We start from the raw sequence: 18,610 nt of genomic DNA, 5'->3' as shown, positions 1-18,610 counted from the left end.
TTTAATATAGTTTCTGGGTAATAAAATATCTCACCCTTTCTGGAAGTTCTGTTTCACATTTTACAAATATTCTGTACCTTTAATATATAAAAGGCCCTCACTCACTCACTGATAACTCAGAAAGTTGAAATGTGACACACAAGTGCCTCATTACTTAAACAGAAAAACTAAAGCATTTTCATAAGGCTGGAACATCCATAGGTTTTGGAATGGGGTTGCAACCCTAGAAGAAGTATATTCCATTCTCCTACTTCCTAGAAAATACAAATTTTACACACACTAAAATATGTTTAATGCTTTCAACAGAAAAATAAAAGATTGTTTAAGATTGACCACTTATAGGGGCTTAAATAGGGAATTGCAACACATAGAAGAACTATATTTTATTTCCAACTTAAAGCCACAGATAATTGTTGGTGGCTTACATCAAATTAAAAAATAACAAAATCAATTAACCTCCCCCCCCCCCAGAAAATTGAGATGTTGAGTTGATGGGTTTCATCCACCAAAACTCTGGATACGCTACTAGAAAGAAGTCATTTACACTAAATACGTTTATGACAAACTCCATTGGCAACTAACTTTGCAGAGGGCTATAAATAATATGGACAAAGGAAGCACAAGTGTCAATTTGAATAAACATGGAGGAAAGAGTAATATGTGCTCTTCCAACGGTCAAGTTCGGTCCTGCTCTGTGCATGACATCACTCGAGATGCAAACAACAATACGGACGCACTCTTGTATTGTACTGTATTACACTATTCCACTTAACTATCTATTTCTTACCTATGAGAATAGAAGCTGCTGGATCGAGAAGGTGGGGGATGTTGGTGGGGGGTGACTGGGGGTGGCGGGGGCCTCACCCCAGAGACAGGGGTCTTGTCCATCCTCTCCACCTGCAACTCGTTCAGACGTCGTCGTAATAGCAAACGCCATCACAATTCAAAACTTGTAACAGCCTTATACATTCCGACTTTTAACATGATAACTTCAATATCTATTTATCTATAGTCCATATTCTTGAGGTACACTCATCAAAGACAGCTGCTCTCTCTCTTTACAAGTTATATTAATTTTTGAGCTATAATAGTGCCAAATCTCTGAAAAATGTGAATCAACAGGTTCTAGGAGCTGGAAGATTTATTTTGCCTTATTTTTACTGTAACTTTTGATAATTTTTAAACAATTGAAAATCTGCTATGATCAGTCACAAAAAAATATTGTTTTACTAGAAATATTAATTGATACTTGTGTTTTAAGAGTTTAATCTTTTAACTGCCACACCCGAGATATATTGTGCAACTCTAATTTTGCAAACAACCCCCACACCCAAGTATACTCGTTTTCATATTATATGTTGTATCAGCTGTTATATTGTATTACTTGGTGTTCTATTATGTTATAAATGTCTAGAAGATAGCTGTCAAGTTGGTGGTGCAATCTTGAGGACATTACTCTAACTATTTGGACGCCACATGCTTTGTATCGTACACGAGTACACATTTGTTTATTAGTCACAAAATAAAAGTCTACTGATTAACTAAACTTTCTTGAAAAATGATATGTAAATGTGCTAGCATTGTTTTGATTATGATTATCAAAAATATGATGAGACAATTCCTCATAACTTACAAGTACAAGATCTTCACCATAAACTAGGATTAAGGCTGTGCTCTAATCGATTTGTCATGTAGTTGATGTCAGGAAAGTTCAATAAATTTTTGCTAGTGGTTTAGGACCATTTTTACATCCTTTCTACGTCAAAGATTTATTACTTAGCAATTATCACCTTTGCCAATGATAAACAATGGCTTTAACACTTGTCAGCAAATCCCGTGACTTTACTGAATGACAATACTCAAGAAGAATGTGGGTCACATAATTTTATGGAAACAATATTTTTAATTTTAGAATACTACATATTTGTTAATTTTACTAGTTTTGCTTCTCTGTAGTATCTGTTAAATAGTAACACAATTCTCCACTAGAACATGTACACTGTACCAACTTATTCACAAAGCATCTACTAGTGGCTTGCCTTTGTGGTTTATTTTCATCCATCAAGATGCTCAGGCTGACGCTGTCATAAATACGTCAGAAAATTTCCAGTTTCAATAAAATTGTACTTATATATCATTAGATTATTTTTTGTGTCAAAATGTTAAAAATATTTTTTAAATCATTTTTATTAAAAAAGTTATATTAACCCTTCCCGCGCTACGGCAATTTGGAACGCACCATACCCAAACCATACCTCAAAATCTTTTTTTCCATAAAGTCAACGCTAATGTTTTTGAGTTTGTTACCATTTAAAAATACTTTTGGGGACGAAAAAAGTATAATTTTTTTAATATGTTTATTTAACTTATAAAACAATATAAATAAACAAAATTTAACGAAATGTTGAATGAAATTTTACTATCGTGTATAATATTATATTATACGTATAGTATGTATATTATAGTTAAAATAAAACATTAATGGATATAAAAAGATCTAAAATTAGCCATCACGGTATTCAAGGTAACATCAACGTGTGGTACGTCTTGAAACACGTGTCCGGGTGCAGGTTCGGCCGGGCGGTGCATGTCTTGCACACGTAAATGGTCTCCTTGCGTAAACCGTTGCGTGTACACACAACACATCTTCCCGTCCCCTTTTCTCTTCTTGCAACAAAGTGTGCAACAAACCAATTTGACAACGTACGCACAACAGTTCCACTCGCAGTCCGTGAACGAACTAAACCGATGAGTTAGTTTGTCAGTAGCGCTAGTGTCTGGCAAAACACGCAGTGGCAGGGTAGTGCGCTGCCATTTTGCAGCTTGGAGAACAACCGGGAGGCGGGGACAACTATTACTGTGTTTTTCTATTGTGGGATTTATGCTCCAGCAGCTGCTGCACTCACCAGCAAAACTGGGAACTACTTACTCCCAATAATAAACTCAATGTTTAAAAGTGAATATATTTGTCAACAGCGTTTTTAGCAAAGTAAAAATTGGCAGTTATATTTGTCAACAGCGCGCGAAGGGTTAAATTATTTTGGATACTTATAATAATTCAAAAAAGAAAACATTAATTTCTATGCCATAAAAAAGAAGAAGATACAAGAATTTCAGTAATGAATCTATTATACCTTAACTAGTTCCTGAGTTATGAATTTTCAAAAAAGCATTAAAATGGTCGCAATCTTTGGTTGACCATATATTTCAGAGCCAATGCTCAAAGTGTCAGTCACAGAGGTCTGAAGATAATGGTGAATTAAAGGGAAACTTTAACAGAATGGCTTGGCGATAAGAGGATTGTAAAAGATGTTCACCCTTATGACAATTGGAGTTATTAGTTACCTGACTGCGAACAATGTTCGTTTGCTGGACATCCGAGCGATCTTCCTTTGTGACGGCTCTCGGCTCAACGCTCTCCACACTTCCCCATCTTCCAGCTGTAACACACATCTCTTGTCTTAATGAGTAATCATACAACAAAAGTATCTGATTTTTTTAAAATTACACTTTAAACTGGAAGATTTTAAGTTTTTAACCCTCCATCAGGCGCTTAAAATTAGAAACACCATCAGGCGCTCACGGAGGTTTCCTCCAGGTTAGCGAATAATGGATATAATAGTCGTTTAAACTGTTTTTATTTGTTTAAATATTCATACTGATTTAATTACAATGTAATATATTCATTTTTAGAAATTAAATAAAAATTACTCTCTTATGTAATGAATTTTCCAAATAAGAAATTCAAAATCTTAAAAAACGTTATTGTATAATAACAACATGATTTAATTTAGGGAATAATGCAATTAATTGTGAAATGTTTAACCTACTGTAATAATATATGGAAATTAACTTAGTTTTTAACTTCTTACTAAAACAACTTACTTCAACTCTTGAGATATTATACAATTGTAATGTCAATTATTACTCTGAAATAAAAATTTATTCTTTACTAAAAGTTTTTTTAAACAATACACAAAGTTTCAGCATACTATAAAAGCTACATCAATTGTACCAAATTTTTAAGATACCATAAAAAATACTATAACCCAGGTATTAACTCTCCTACTTTTATGATATGAAGACTTACCCAGCTGCTGCTGTAATAACAATTTTCGGTCTGTATCAATCTTAGCAGGTCCAGGTGAAGTAAGATGGGGGGTGATGTGGGGAGCAGGAGGTCTTTGGTTCGATTTGGTGGTGGACCTCAGACTGTGGTTGGCAGTTACCATCTCCAACTTATACTTCATCTCGGAGCTAATTCTTAACTTGCCAACACTTCCCACACTGGGTTTGGGTGTCCTGGGGAAGTTATTTCAGTTATATAAATAATAACGGGATTTACAATATATTGGTACTAATTTCACAAACGACATGTCCTTTATTTATCTAGTATTATTCTTGGAAAAGTCATATGAATACAAAATTATATCCTTTGATAAAGTATCAAAATATAACCTCAAAATTATGTATCATATCAAATTATGATCTATATCTATCACCTACGAATAAATCAATTCTAATAGCAAATAACTGTTCTGAAACCAATCATTCAAACTAGATGTTATTCTATTAATTTTATTTAACAAATAATGCACATGACTACCATATATGTGAAATGCAAAGTGAAGTAAGGACTACTAAGTCCTCTCTATCACCTAACCTAAAATAATTATAATATATAGGTTTTGTAAATATATTTGTTGGATTCTATTTCATCTTTGGTATTGTAACTGTGTTAACAATGTTTTGATGCAGTCTGAACCTGAAAACTTAAATAATAGTCATTAAACCATTCACATAAGTCTAAAAACTTAATCGTATATAGGACAAGAAAATGAGAACAAGGTACCATGCAGATGAGTCTAATGACAAATACTGACTTGATGGCAGATTTCTGCTGCTGCTGTTCCACTGGTTTAGCAACAGGAGTAGAAGTAACAGGTGCTTGTTCTGGAATCTCAAATTCCTCCCATTCCACCCCACCGTCCACCTCATTCAGCTCCTGAAAAGACATAAATCATTCAAAATCATGAAAGATAATAACTTAATTCTGATTATTTATTTTTTTGGCATGAAAATATAATAGTAATGAAATTAAATAACCAATGATTAATGGTAAAGTGGGCAGAGAAATCAACGGGTTTAATACATTCACAATGTTATACGTCATAATGTTGAAGCATACTATGTACCACCAGTGGAAAAATAGATTGTGTATGATCAATGATACAATATATAATTATAGTAGTCTATATTATAAATGTATTTCATGCAAATACATATATTATCACATGTGTACTACCAGAGGTACACACATCACCTATTTTATAGCACAAAAAGTAAATAATTTTAAAATTTATTTTATATACAAAATTTTGAAAGATCTAAAATGAGATATTACACTGAAATTATTTACTTTTAATAAGCATAGTTAATATGTTTACCTTATAATAACAAAAATAAATTATATTTAATGCAATTAATTTTTAACTTTTGATGTGTAGGTCATATTGCAGGATCTATCAATATAAATAGAACTGACGTTTGATGAGCTAGTATCTCCATTTCCTTGCTCATCCAATGAACGATTTACATGTATTGTTACCAAATCTTGACCTTTTCATCTGATGGTAATGTTACACTATCTTCAGAATCTGGTAGCTGTAATTTTTGTCCGTTTCTGTTCTCATCTTTTTCATGTTTATCAGTTATGGGTATATCGTAGCTACATTGTCTGTACTAGAGTTCGGTTTTTGTGGTTTTGATAAATACTTGACTAATAATTAAGCACTGAATTCCACTTTTTTCAAGGATTTAGCTTTCCACTTCTTATTTTGACTTCCAGATGGCTTGGAAAACTATTAGATTACTAAGATCGCAAATAGTTATATAAAAATAATATTTACAGAAAACAAAAGGCTAGTAAACACAAGACTCAGATTAACTGCTAACCACCAAACAATATTTTATATAAAGCACACAAACAAAATATTATTATTTTTTAGGTTTCAAATTGATATACTTAACAACTTTTGTCACTTCTCACTCTGAAAAACAACTGAAGAATTATCGAGCACAATAGGGAAGACATGCAGGCGCCTGACAGTAGACATACCCATCAGCACGTATGCACCCGTTATTCAGAGAACACGAGGAGGAATACACTAAGTCACTAACACGACGTTGACGAAGCGTCCTGTGAGTTTAGTGACTCGCTTATCCACAATTATCAACTGCTCTTTTTATTTGTTAAACCAACAAAGAGGAATGATTTAAGCATATACTTATTGTTCTCTCAAACCATAGTTTAGTTACTAATCCAAGGTTATACAATTTAATTTGCATAATTTAAAAGTCTATAATACTGACATTTTTACTATGTAAAGGTTTACTATGTAAATACTGTATCTGGGCGCCCCCCAGAAAACGTGTGCTATCGCACAGGCCTCAAGCCGACCCTGACAGTAAGCTTAGTAATATAATATACTTTAGCTACCAGGCTCTGCTTTTTCTAATCACTTCATTACTACAACTTCTTTGTCTTGAAACTCCTTTTATTTTAAACACTAACCATTACTTGGGACATTTACTCAAAAACAAGAGAACATGAACTGAAGAAGGATATCAAATGAGGAACTAGGCCAGTTTTATTAAGGGCAGCCATGAATATCAGTGGAAGTCAAAACATAGAGGCTGACTGAGGTTTTTGCTGAAGTTGTGGATGGAGAATGTGAAGAATAATGTTCGAAGGATAGATGTGGGATGTTGGAGACAAGTGGCAGAGACCTGTAAAGTCTGGACTGGCCACAGGATGAGTCTTACATGGACTGTAGTGCCAGAGATGAATGAAAGAATTTTATTGGTTATATGTCTACATAACTGGGTACAACAAACTGACTGATGAAGTTGCTGTATTTCAATGATGAATTGGAGCAAATATTCTCCAACTCTTCTTTCAGTTTTCTCAGAATTTCCAAAAGTAGAGAATACCAGAGTAATAGAGTGTACCTGAGAGTGTTTCCGCCGCTGCTTCAACTTAAACTGGAGGAAGGATGTGTCGTTGTCATCTTTGGGTGGAGGCCACCGCCATTTGCCGATCCTGACCGTTTTGGCCCGGCCATATGGATCCATGAAAGGTCTTACCTCACTTGGATCCCCCAGCTCTGGTGGAGGCGGCATCGGAGGTGGTGGAGGAACCACACTCTATGGACAATCACCATTGTTACGCATCACACATAAATATAAAAACAAAATTATTAAAAATGACAAAGTTAGATAGAAATCAACTAATCAATCTATTATCTATTATACTAAACTATCTATCTACTTCATATTTTGATTTGAACCAATATTATGACGACAAATCTTTACCATTCTAAATTATTTGCTTACAAACAAGATCATCCAAGCTTAGAACTAAAGGGTGAAAGATAGTGGACATGAACAAGAGGAAAAGTGTAATCAACTAAACTACATGACTAATTACATTTTTTTAGGACTCATTTTAATGTTATAATATTAATTTTACAGTAAGTGTTGGATTCGATTTGACTGATAGAGCCCCAGAATAAAATTCTTTTATTAGGAGGTTTTAGCTGTCTTTCCATGAAACCCCACACCATTTGAGACATTTCAGCAAAGATTAAAAAGAATAATAATCAGGTGTGAAATGAAAATTATTATAAAACCATTGGTTTATGTTGAATGTCATTCTTTCACTACAGTCAATCTTGTGTAATCAAATAAAAAATGCCCAAAGGTTATGTTTATATTGTTACATTACAGATGAAAAAATTGTTAACCCCGGTCTTTTTATATAGGGTACTTTCTTGTTGTATACAACAAAATAAACTAAATTTTAATCTTTACGTCAAACAAAATTACATCTTAGATAAAAGGATAATAGTAATAGATTGAAAAATACCTTAATATTTACGGAGTCTACAGAAGATTTTCTGCTCTTCAGTTCACTGAGTACATTAGTGAAGGCAGAATGGGGAGATCCGGATCTGTGGACCTGTACACACGATTGTAAAATACTTGCAAAGTATGACATTGCCATATATAACAGGACGATGGAAGGAAGCAGTGAAGGGTGAAATTCCACCCACAGTTTGTTGAAATGGATGAAGCAAATTGTGGATAGAACAGCAGAGGAACGACCGAAGGTGCTGGGAGAGAGTTGGTGGGATTGAGGATATAGTACATGTAGTAATGCTAGAAACTGAAAAGAAATATGATGATGATATAAACATTCATTGTTGATTGCAGACTCTTGGAGCAATTGGAAAATTCTTTAAATATTACTAAATGTTAATAAAAACACTAATTTTTCCAATTTTTTTATTTTTTGGACGAGGCCTTTCGAAACCAAAGGTTTCATCTTCATTTGTGGAGTTGCCTGAAGATGAAACCTTTGGTTTCGAAAGGCCTCGTCCAAAAAATAAAAAATTTGGAAAAAGTAGTGTTTTTATTAACATTTAGTAATATTCATTGTTGATGTAATTAAATAGCTAAGGTATTCCAATAGTGAAACCAATTCCTTAAAGTTTATAAACATTTTTAACTTTCTACCTTCACCAACTAGAGGATTTAAACAGAAACCTTTCAAATGCATTGTACATATGTCAAGCTGGTTAATCTTAAAATTAGAAATTTTTAATTTTGCAGAACCCCAACAAAACAAAATGCAAAGTAGTCTACACAAAACTGTTCTTTTTTATATAATAAACCGAAATGTATAACAATGTTTCATACAGATTTCTTTAGTGTCTTAAATAACAGTTCAAATTAAATATTCCAAATAAATGAAAAAATTTACAGATTTACAAAATTAAAAACTTTATATCTGAGTTTTTTCAGCTGGTAATAAACAGCTCATAAACAGTGACAATTTTTTTAACACGTTGTTACATGACCGGTGGCCACAAAAAGAAGGGTTTATATTAATATTTTCTTTGTTTGGGAAAAAGTAGTAGTGGAGCATCTATCTATGTTATTCTCATCCCTTACTTGTAATACTTGATTTTGGATCAAACCAATCTGTAGTGGTTTTCTGTCTTGCACTGGTCTATTTTTAAATTGATATGTGAACAATTCTGTATGTCCATCAGTTTATGTGTTATAGTGACAGAAGAATAAGTTAGCGACAAATTGCTAATGCTGTGTGTAATTACGGTACATCATGAAACATTTATATTTGAATGTTGAAGGAAATATATATTTTTGTAATTAAAAAGATAAAGAACTAACAGAGATACTTGCTCACGTTTTGAAATATTTACTTAATTATTATGGTTATTATAGCTGTTTATATAAGATGTGAGCAAATTGCTATAGGATGTATACTCATGCATAAACAATGGTGCATGTAGCGATATGTTAACAATACTTCAAATGAATTTAGAGTCAGTCACACCTGAGCTTTGGTGGTTGTGACTTGAGCAGGTGCTGGTCTTCCTTTAGGAGGAGAACCAACCCATGGTTGTGGTGGTGTTTCTGGCAGAGGTGGCTGTAAAACAGAACAAATCATTGATTATTTAACTGATAGTTACACCTGTTTAGCAAATAACTATATTTTTCATGGTTATATGCAAAGAACAAAAGCCTGTTCAGTCCAAATAAACTAACTGCAGGAAAACAGAAATTGATCATTTAGATGCGTGATAAATAATGTGAACAATTGCAACACATCTATTTTAAACAAATTTCTACTTTTAAATATAATTTAAAATTTAACTTCTTAACAATTAGGAATACAAGTAAAAAATAACAGCAATAAATGATAAACAGCTGTTCTAATAACTTGGCATAGAATCAAAAACGTATATTGTAAGAGTGATGACTTTAAGAAATGACCAAACATTCTACAAAATACTATGAACATAATATAAATTGTTGAAATTACTGAAGCTACGAGTACAAGGAAACAAGAACATGCAACCACATGGTCCTTTTCACATAATAGTGTGGGCGATAGTTTCCCTCTGGTCCTGAAAGAGTTAAAATGCCATTCATTTTTACAAAGTCCTCTTAACCCTCTCCTGCTCGCAAGGCATGAATCGGCACGGTCACAACATAGCCACTGCAGCCTAAACGGCACAGATCGGCATGCACTGCTTTATCTACTAGAGCCGATAAGTGCTGCTCTCGAGTAGCAATAGTTGGTACTACTACGTGTTGTTTGCTATCATGAGACCATTTACTTTACTTTTACAGTAGATTTATTCCATTATTTTGCTATTTATATTAGTTGTGCGGAAACAATGGCGGGTTGTAGTCGTGCACTTTGTGACAGTAAAATCGATCTCGTTATTAGTAGTGATTGCGACGATTCAAGTGAGTGTAGTGATGTATCAGAGCTTTGTGAAGTGGTTGCTGGCATTGCGGATGTAGTTCGGAGTGATCACAGTGGCAGGGGCAGTGACGGCGAGCCAGACAATGACCTTCACCAAGTAACTGCGCAACAAACAACCCGGTGCCCAGCTGTCCGTGTGCCCCCTCCCTGGTCTCGTACAATTAACTTCATTGAATCAATATATAGTGAAATAATTAATATATATAATTATAGTTATTTACAATGACAGAACGTATGTAAGTTGAGACGCCGCGTATTTTGACCAAGCGCGACCGGCAGATCGAATTAATTCAGGTTAGAAGCACCGTAAGTGCCTGGAAACAATGCGAGCGGGAGAGGGTTAAAGAAAAATGTTAAAATTAGTGACAGGTTAAACAATAACTGTTGTAACATTCTCAGATAGGTGAATTTGAATAACAACATTTTATTTTCAGAGTATAGTTGTATGTAAACAAGGCTCAAACTCTAACAACATTTTGAAAAATTTATCCAAATTTCATCTGGTAGTTTATTACTGTTAAATAAACCACAGTACTATTGCTCTAACTTCATGGATTGTCTGCAAAGGACAGTAAACCAATATCTACTTTAATTTATGATATAAATCTTAAATAAAGTTAATCATTTCAAAATGTATTACTTCTCATAACATTAAAAACCAATTATTTAGCTTTGAATTTGGATTATGATTTACTGCCACAATATCTTAGAGTAGAAATTGTAACAATTATGGTCACTCAGACTTACATATGCATAAGCTTGCATTGTTCCCTCATATCCGTTTTGTCTCATGTCAGCAAGTACAGACTCTTTCAAAGTTATCAGTTCAAAACTAACTAAGTTATATTGTTAAAAATTGCTTAAAACCTAAAGTCTTGAACCCTAATCAGTTGTTTTAGATTATGCCCCATAAATGAACATAGGCTTTTGATAGCAATACATATTACATTGTTATTGAAAACATACTTTCTTAAACATTTGAATGTGAGAGGTCAACTGTACAGTATTTAAGAAAACTTCAAGTTTGTTGGTTGTGATATACCATAATGTGCTGAATTTTGATTTATAACAAAACATATAAAGCTATCGACAAATACTAATTTAATTCAGGTAATGACAGTATGGAGGTGTTGCAGACTCTAGACAAGGGGTCGCGAGCTGCACCGAGCTCCAAGATAACCCACTAATCTTTGAAAGTTGATCAAGAATGACATTAGTCAACATGACACCTTTTTTAAATCGAGTAAACCCCTCATATCCTTGAGTGTTTTCATAGCGTCAACTTGGTAAGCTGTTTTCAAGATTAAAACAGTTTCAGCAGCATTTTTACAACAAACTTTCATAGCTGCCATTGCTTACTTAAACTTGCCATTGTAGAAAACTAAACAGGAACAAAATAACGCTAGTAACAATATGCAAATGACCAAGCCAGATCAACAGCACAGGTGGTATTGAAATAAGTTGCACTATACAGATCTAGTGGCTAGAATGTGTACTACACAATCCCCGCCCACAGCAATGTTATTCTGGTTATTTTTGAGTAATTGAATATGAGAAGTTAACATTAAAATATTTCAGACAATTTTGAGCTTGTTGGCTCTAATATGTTCAGTTATGTACCATACTGTAATGAATTTAGACTTATCATGCACATCTAAAGCTAATGACAGATACTAACTAAGCTCAGGTACTGATAGTATGTGGGTGTTCCAGAATCTATACAAACATTGATAAACAGGTATTTTTAAACACAGCTCTAAATGTATGAGATCTTAAAAGTTAGGTATCCATACAGTCAAACCCTCCATTGTATTAGACCCCTCGAAAATAATGCTCAATAAATGTCACTAATTCAAAGACTGTTGACAGTACCTAGCAAGATATTTTCTACCAAACCAAGAGGTTAACAAATGAAAGGTCAATAATGAATAGACCTTCAGAAAGTCTCTCAAGTTTGTATTACATCTTTTTCTAGAATTACAATATGAGTAAACTGACCGTCTGGGCTTGCTGCTGAAGCAACTGCTGAAGTGCCTGGTTCTGTGCTAACAACTGCTGCTGAATCTGGAAGTTCTGAGCCATAGCAGACTGCAGGAAGGCCCTGTGGAGGTTGGCCTGATAGGCCAGAACATTTGGGTCACCTTGAGGTTGCTGCGTTTGGTTGTTTGGCAGGCTCAGACCTGCACAAGTATCAAATGTATTTATATAAATGTATATCACTTAAAGAAAGTACTGGACATTTGCATCAGATATACTATACTTTCTGGGTTCTTATATAAATTTGTAGTGTGTCCTTCAAACTAAAAATATTATTACATATTGTTTGAATTGCTTGAACTACAGTTATAAATTTCTCACAAAATTACAATTCAAAAACTTAAGAGTATTTCATACACCAAGCAGCCAGTAGTGTCAGACTATAACAGGCAATGTTTGATTTGGATCACAAACACATTGATATGCCCAAAACATGTGAGTTAATGTGTTGTGTTGGCTGCTAAGTGTTGTAGGATTGTGAAACACAGTCAGTTATTCAAAAAATAAACAGTTTTTGCTGTAAAATACACCATTCAATAATCAAACTTGGAATTATTAGCATTTCAAATAAGAAATGCAGCTTGTTCCACTACTTTGTCTGAAAAAAATCATACATGACACTCATTTATAATGTGATATATCACACTTCATTCCACAATCACAAGATTGCTTTTCAATCCATCCTTATTTTGATTTCCAATGATTAAATAGCAGTAGTCTTCTCAAGATTAGTTTCCACCACCTAGAACAGCTCAACCCATTTATCAAGAACTGAAAAGATATTTTTGCCTATTAAATGATGAAAAGGAACACTATTTGGTTAAAAAATTTGGATGATTCCCTTTCAAACATTGTTTAAAAAATGCCCGTCTCAGATAAAAAAAATACAAAAGTAATAACAACTCAATAACACCTGAGTACTGTAACATATTTCAAAACCAGAAAATGACAATGAGATTCAAAACTTTTGGAAGAAAACAGCACAACAGACTTAAATTGCCTGAAACACCCTCCACTTTTAATACAGCATAGCCATGGAGATACCTTGCATGTTGTAGATGGGCACAGGCATGAAGCCAGGGGGCAGGGAGGAAGGGTCCATGGAATATCCTAGACTGGCTGCTCCTGTTCCTAAGAACACAAGATATCCAGAGGTCATTTACTCCAATAGAACTGACCGTGTATAAAATGCTGATTCCATACTAGTTTACTATGTACACCAACCCTTTATACCACACCACTAAAATGTATTTTTTAAACAAGAAAAGGAGTATATAAAAAATTAGGAAATAAATCTTGATGTCAACGGACAACTCAAGTATCATTTGGTAATTAGTTATTAGGAAACAATATGTTACAGAACATGATCAATTGCTGTACAGTGCCATACAAACTGAATAAAAATGCTTTATTTACAAGTTGCATCCAATGAAAAACAAGACAATATCATTTTGAATGACAAACAATCTTAAAATTACTGAATATGATGTTCCAGATACCTTGTTTTATTTTCGGATCATTAAAATTCTAACCTGCTTTAATTATAAAGCAGCAAAAGATCTTAATATTTACAACACTTTTTAAAGTTTTCACTTCAAAAATATTTTTAAAGTTTATAGGGAATATGTTTTTTCCCTTCTTTACTGTACGTCTTTTGATCCCAAACACTCCTACAGTTTTGACAGCACCATTACCAACTACTGTTTTAGAGGCAGTAGGAAGCTGAATATCTCCTAGCATAGCTTCCAAAGATAATGCAAAGAGGGGGATGGGTAAGGGTGAGATCAAATGGATAAGATATTTTTTTAGTTGAGGAGGAAAGCCTTTAGATTAAACCTCTGTTGATGAAGTTGAGTATAGTATTGATTGAAATATGCACTTTCCTGGATTAGTCTAATCAAAGCGGCTATGCCCAAAACCAAAATCTAGACCTCAAAGCCCTAAAGTCTATACAGCCATTAGCATGTCTCCTCCCTCCTGAAGTGTTTCTTCACCCACCAGTCTTAGGTTTTACTGACAACCTCCTCCATCTGGATCCTAACACAACATACCATCTCTCCTAGACATCCATTAGGTTTCCCAAACGTTTACAACCACCATCATTTTTGGTATCCTCAAATATTTCAACTGAAAATTAAGTCTTAAAGGCAGATATCCAAACTTTCAACCTCCGAAGACTATTGATGATGAAGTTTCAATTTCCTGGATGTAACTGCACAACATCCACATTTTTCATGGCCCTGTAAGTGTCAAATAAATCTCTTATACAGAACTAAGATTGCTCACAGCTTCATGATCTTTATCATAATTCACAATCATGATTCTTAAACTCACTCACCAGGTGTGTTGAAGATAGGCATTGTAGGCATCAGGAGAGGGGGTGACATCAGACCAGGCATCACAGGGGGAGGGCTTATCGGCATGTTGAACATAGGAGGTTGATTGTGTGAGCCCTAAAAAGGTATTATATTTAAAATGTGACTACAACAAATACATATAAATACATATTTTTTAACCTATAAAAATAAATTTGATATGAATATAAACATAATTTTAGTAGCTGTAACAAGATAGTATTAAGCATCCTTACATCCTTACAACTTCTTGAATATTTATAATATGGAATAATTATTTATAATAAAGAAAATAACTGGTAGTGAAACTCATAATAAAAGCAAACAATTAGAACCTGCAAAAATTATCCCATTTTGAGAATGAGACAGTAGCAAAATCAGAAAATGAATACAGAATATTTTTAGCAGTCTTCTATTATTAATATTACAACTCAAAGAGGAAGTACTGGTCTGATTATAGTACAAAACACCTATTTTGTGATAATAATTATTTGATGCTGTGACTAAGGCAAATGAAAGTTCCCTCTAAAATGTAACATTTTTTCTAGATAGTGAATCCTACTGTGAATATATCAACCTCTCTTTAAGAGCTAGCAGTATTGAGGTTGTTGAAATCCAATGGAATGGGTGATAACAATGAGACAAGAAAGAGTATGTAAGAAAACTTTTACTAGGCAGGGAAATAATGTAAAATAATAATTTAAAATAGGTCAGACCTAGATGTGTAATTATAGGTTGTGCTCTCTACCAATGTCTTTCATGAAATGTGTAATTGTAATTAATAAAAAGTGTATAAGCTTATCATGTTCTTTAATTACATAATCAAAAATGTATATTTGTTTAATCTAAATTTTAAAGTTAAATAATAACTTTACAACAAATGCTAAGTCTACAGTATCTTTAATCCTTTCCCATATTCAAAACTAAAACTAAATGTTCATGGTCAATGTCCAACACTCTAAATGAGTTAAAAAAATTTCTTAGTTTAATATGTAACATTGGGTTTTTAATCAAGGTCATTTCATTTAGCAAGAACATTTTTTTAATAATGAAGAATAATATTTTATTATTAGAATATTTCTCTCATAGTGCAACTCGAAATGGATAGTTTTAACAGCATAATGGCTTCTTTCAAATCTTTCATAGATTATATTAACTCAAAAAACACCACTAACAAGTAGCTTATCATGCAGCTCTTTTACTTTGTTATTAAATCCTTTGACCTGTGTTACGTCTATTTAGAAAAAAATCTGTGAATTAAATATTAATTTCTAGTTTTTTGTTTTGTTGCCAGATGGTATGGGCATGTCATTTTGCTTCTATTAATTATATTGTAACCAACAGATAATGGTTTTAATTTTGAGGTGAAAATACTATCTTAGTTATTACCAAGTTTATTTTTAAACAAGTCAGTCACTCTATATAGTTGACATATTTTTTGAGCTTCACTGATAGGTTGAACTTTTTTTATTTGTCAGGTCTATGAGTTTTATATGGTACATATTGTGGATAATGATGAATGAAAAAGAGGTAACACGTAACACTAAGAATGATGATGATTTGCTGGTAATTTGGCAAAACTGGAAATGATACACTGGGCAGGAGTTGAGCTGATTGTAGTGTAACAAAAGGGATGTTGGCTTGTTCACTACCGTATAAACATGTTATAATTTTTATTAAGAAAAAAAAGAGATGCTGATTCTCTGTTAAGCTTTATTCTGCCTATCCTCCTGGGCCACTAGCCTGTGAGATCTTATCAAACGGAATAAAGAGGAGAGTTGATATAGTACAAGGTCGATGGTACTGATAAAAGTACTTTGTCACAGACAGGATTTGAACCTGCTCTATCTCTAACTCAGATTTAAAGTCCAGTGTCTTAAGACTGCTTGGACATCGGCTCTCCCAAAAAAACCAATAAAACTACATTTTCTGGCATACAACAAAGTATGTAAATAATAAGTAAAAAGATGTGTATTCATATTTTAACAATTGTGTGATGACCATTGTAAGAAAGAAGATTAACAAGCTGTGTAACTGAGGGAGCTCACATATGTAGAGGAGAGAGTGGTCCAGGACTAGATATCTTACATGGAAGGTCAAATAATTAGATTCCCACACAAGGACTTTTTTGCACCACAAATGGAAACGTAACCTAAGAAACCTTTGCAATGCACCTCATAAATTGGGGTATATTCTTCCTCTCTGAACCAAATTTTCTCAGAAAAAAGTTACTACATTTAGCTAGAAGAGCCCTTGTTCCCAGCACAACTTATATTTATAAGTATAATTTATATTGTTAATTATAACAGTGAAATTTTAAGCCACGTTTTTGTACACCTGAGCAAATATAATATTTTACACAATTATTATTATAAGTGTTGCTATGGAATGCATGCTTCCAAGGGACAGTTAGCTCATCATCGACTTCCAAACAATGAGTAGACCACAGAGTCACGCCAGGGAGGTAAACAATGAATAATGAGGTTGGGCAATATTGGGAATTCACACTGTTTATATTTTTTTTACCATTTTTTAAAGTAATGTAAAAACTATAAAATTCAAAAAATTAGCACTTATATTTTTTGAAATTTGTTAAATGCTGTTAAGAGGTTAGAACAGTTACAACAAAAGTGTGGTATTTTTTCCCAATTTGTTTTAAATTCAATAATTTTGCCGGCTACTTTTTTTACTCATAATGTGGAAAATATTGTGTTGCTCACTCCACCCAGTATTAGCTGAATAGTTTTTATACTTATGCCTACTTTTAAATTCCAGCAAGTAATTGAAAAAAACTAACAAAAATATTTAAAAGATATTCTCTTCAGGAATTGTTTAATTAATTTGATTCATCTGGTAATTTTTTTATTCATGCATATCATCTCAAGGGATTTGAATTATTCTATTTTAAAATATAAATAACAATTCAACTGCTGTGAGTTAAAAATAAATGTGCTCCTGTATTTGATTATTGCTATAATACATTCCACTATCACTGACTGTATATGATCTACCTGCAGAAAAGTAATCTTGAGACTAGTTGTAATTAGTATGTTGTAAACTAATTAAACCTTTGGTGCCGTACCTTATTTACAATGTTTAAAATTATTATCAGCTTGGTACAAAGTTAGTTGGAAATAAAGAATATTCCAGAAGGTTAGTCTTATTTTTATGATTATTTTCTTCCAATATTCAAATTAATAAAACAACAATAATAAACATGCTTCTACTTACATCTTGCTGTGCCAAGTTTCCACCACCCTTAATGGCCGAGGCTAGAAAATGAGCATCGGTCTGACAATCCACGAACAGAGGGTCAAAGACATCACTCATGTAATCGCCTCCACTCCTGGAATATTGTACAAACAAGTTACTATTAGGCCAATGACTAGTTCATCCCATTTACTGTTAGTATGGTAAAAGTAAATTTATAAAAACATTATAACTTCAATAAGTGTTTTACTTCTGTATCATCATCTAAGTCTTGTGAACAGATTGTCAGAACATAAAGCCGAAATATAATACAATTTGTATATGTCAGGTCTCTGAACTGCATTTATTTGAAACAACATTAGTTGTTGAAGTTTTGAAGGTAAACCTAACCATTAAAACATAGCCTTAATGCTCCACATCATGCATTTTTAGAACCTACTATTTCTTGTTAGATAAATTGCATTGAAGATCATTGTTGGGTTATTTAGCTCTTTTTTGTTAAGGATATATGAAGCTTCTCCCACGGGCTGATAGGAAATGTTAATGTCTGTAGTTGTTACTGTGCCTACGTTACAAAATAATGTAAAATATTTGAGACACAACACTTAAATTAGCATGAATAGCATTTTTTATAAAAATATTTTTAAAA

At 33.1% G+C, this 18,610-nt stretch overlaps 1 protein-coding gene across 1 annotated transcript in view; it reads right to left on the bottom strand.

The window, feature by feature from the left end:
- LOC124354416 (unconventional myosin-XV-like) overlaps window positions 1–18,610 on the bottom strand; it is a 204,000-nt gene that overhangs the window by 33,852 nt on the left and 151,538 nt on the right. Inside the window, 11 exon segments of the mRNA XM_046804850.1 lie at window positions 788–897; window positions 3,346–3,440; window positions 4,091–4,302; window positions 4,884–5,005; window positions 7,012–7,206; window positions 7,928–8,020; window positions 9,422–9,514; window positions 12,359–12,540; window positions 13,442–13,528; window positions 14,736–14,850; window positions 17,983–18,097. Of these exon segments, the coding sequence (XP_046660806.1) occupies window positions 788–897; window positions 3,346–3,440; window positions 4,091–4,302; window positions 4,884–5,005; window positions 7,012–7,206; window positions 7,928–8,020; window positions 9,422–9,514; window positions 12,359–12,540; window positions 13,442–13,528; window positions 14,736–14,850; window positions 17,983–18,097 (1,419 nt within the window).

This window comes from Homalodisca vitripennis, chromosome 2, assembly GCF_021130785.1.
Source record: "Homalodisca vitripennis isolate AUS2020 chromosome 2, UT_GWSS_2.1, whole genome shotgun sequence".
Taxonomy (NCBI): domain Eukaryota; kingdom Metazoa; phylum Arthropoda; class Insecta; order Hemiptera; family Cicadellidae; genus Homalodisca; species Homalodisca vitripennis.
Note: the sequence above shows the minus strand (reverse complement) of the source record. Positions and strands in the feature narration are given on the sequence as shown.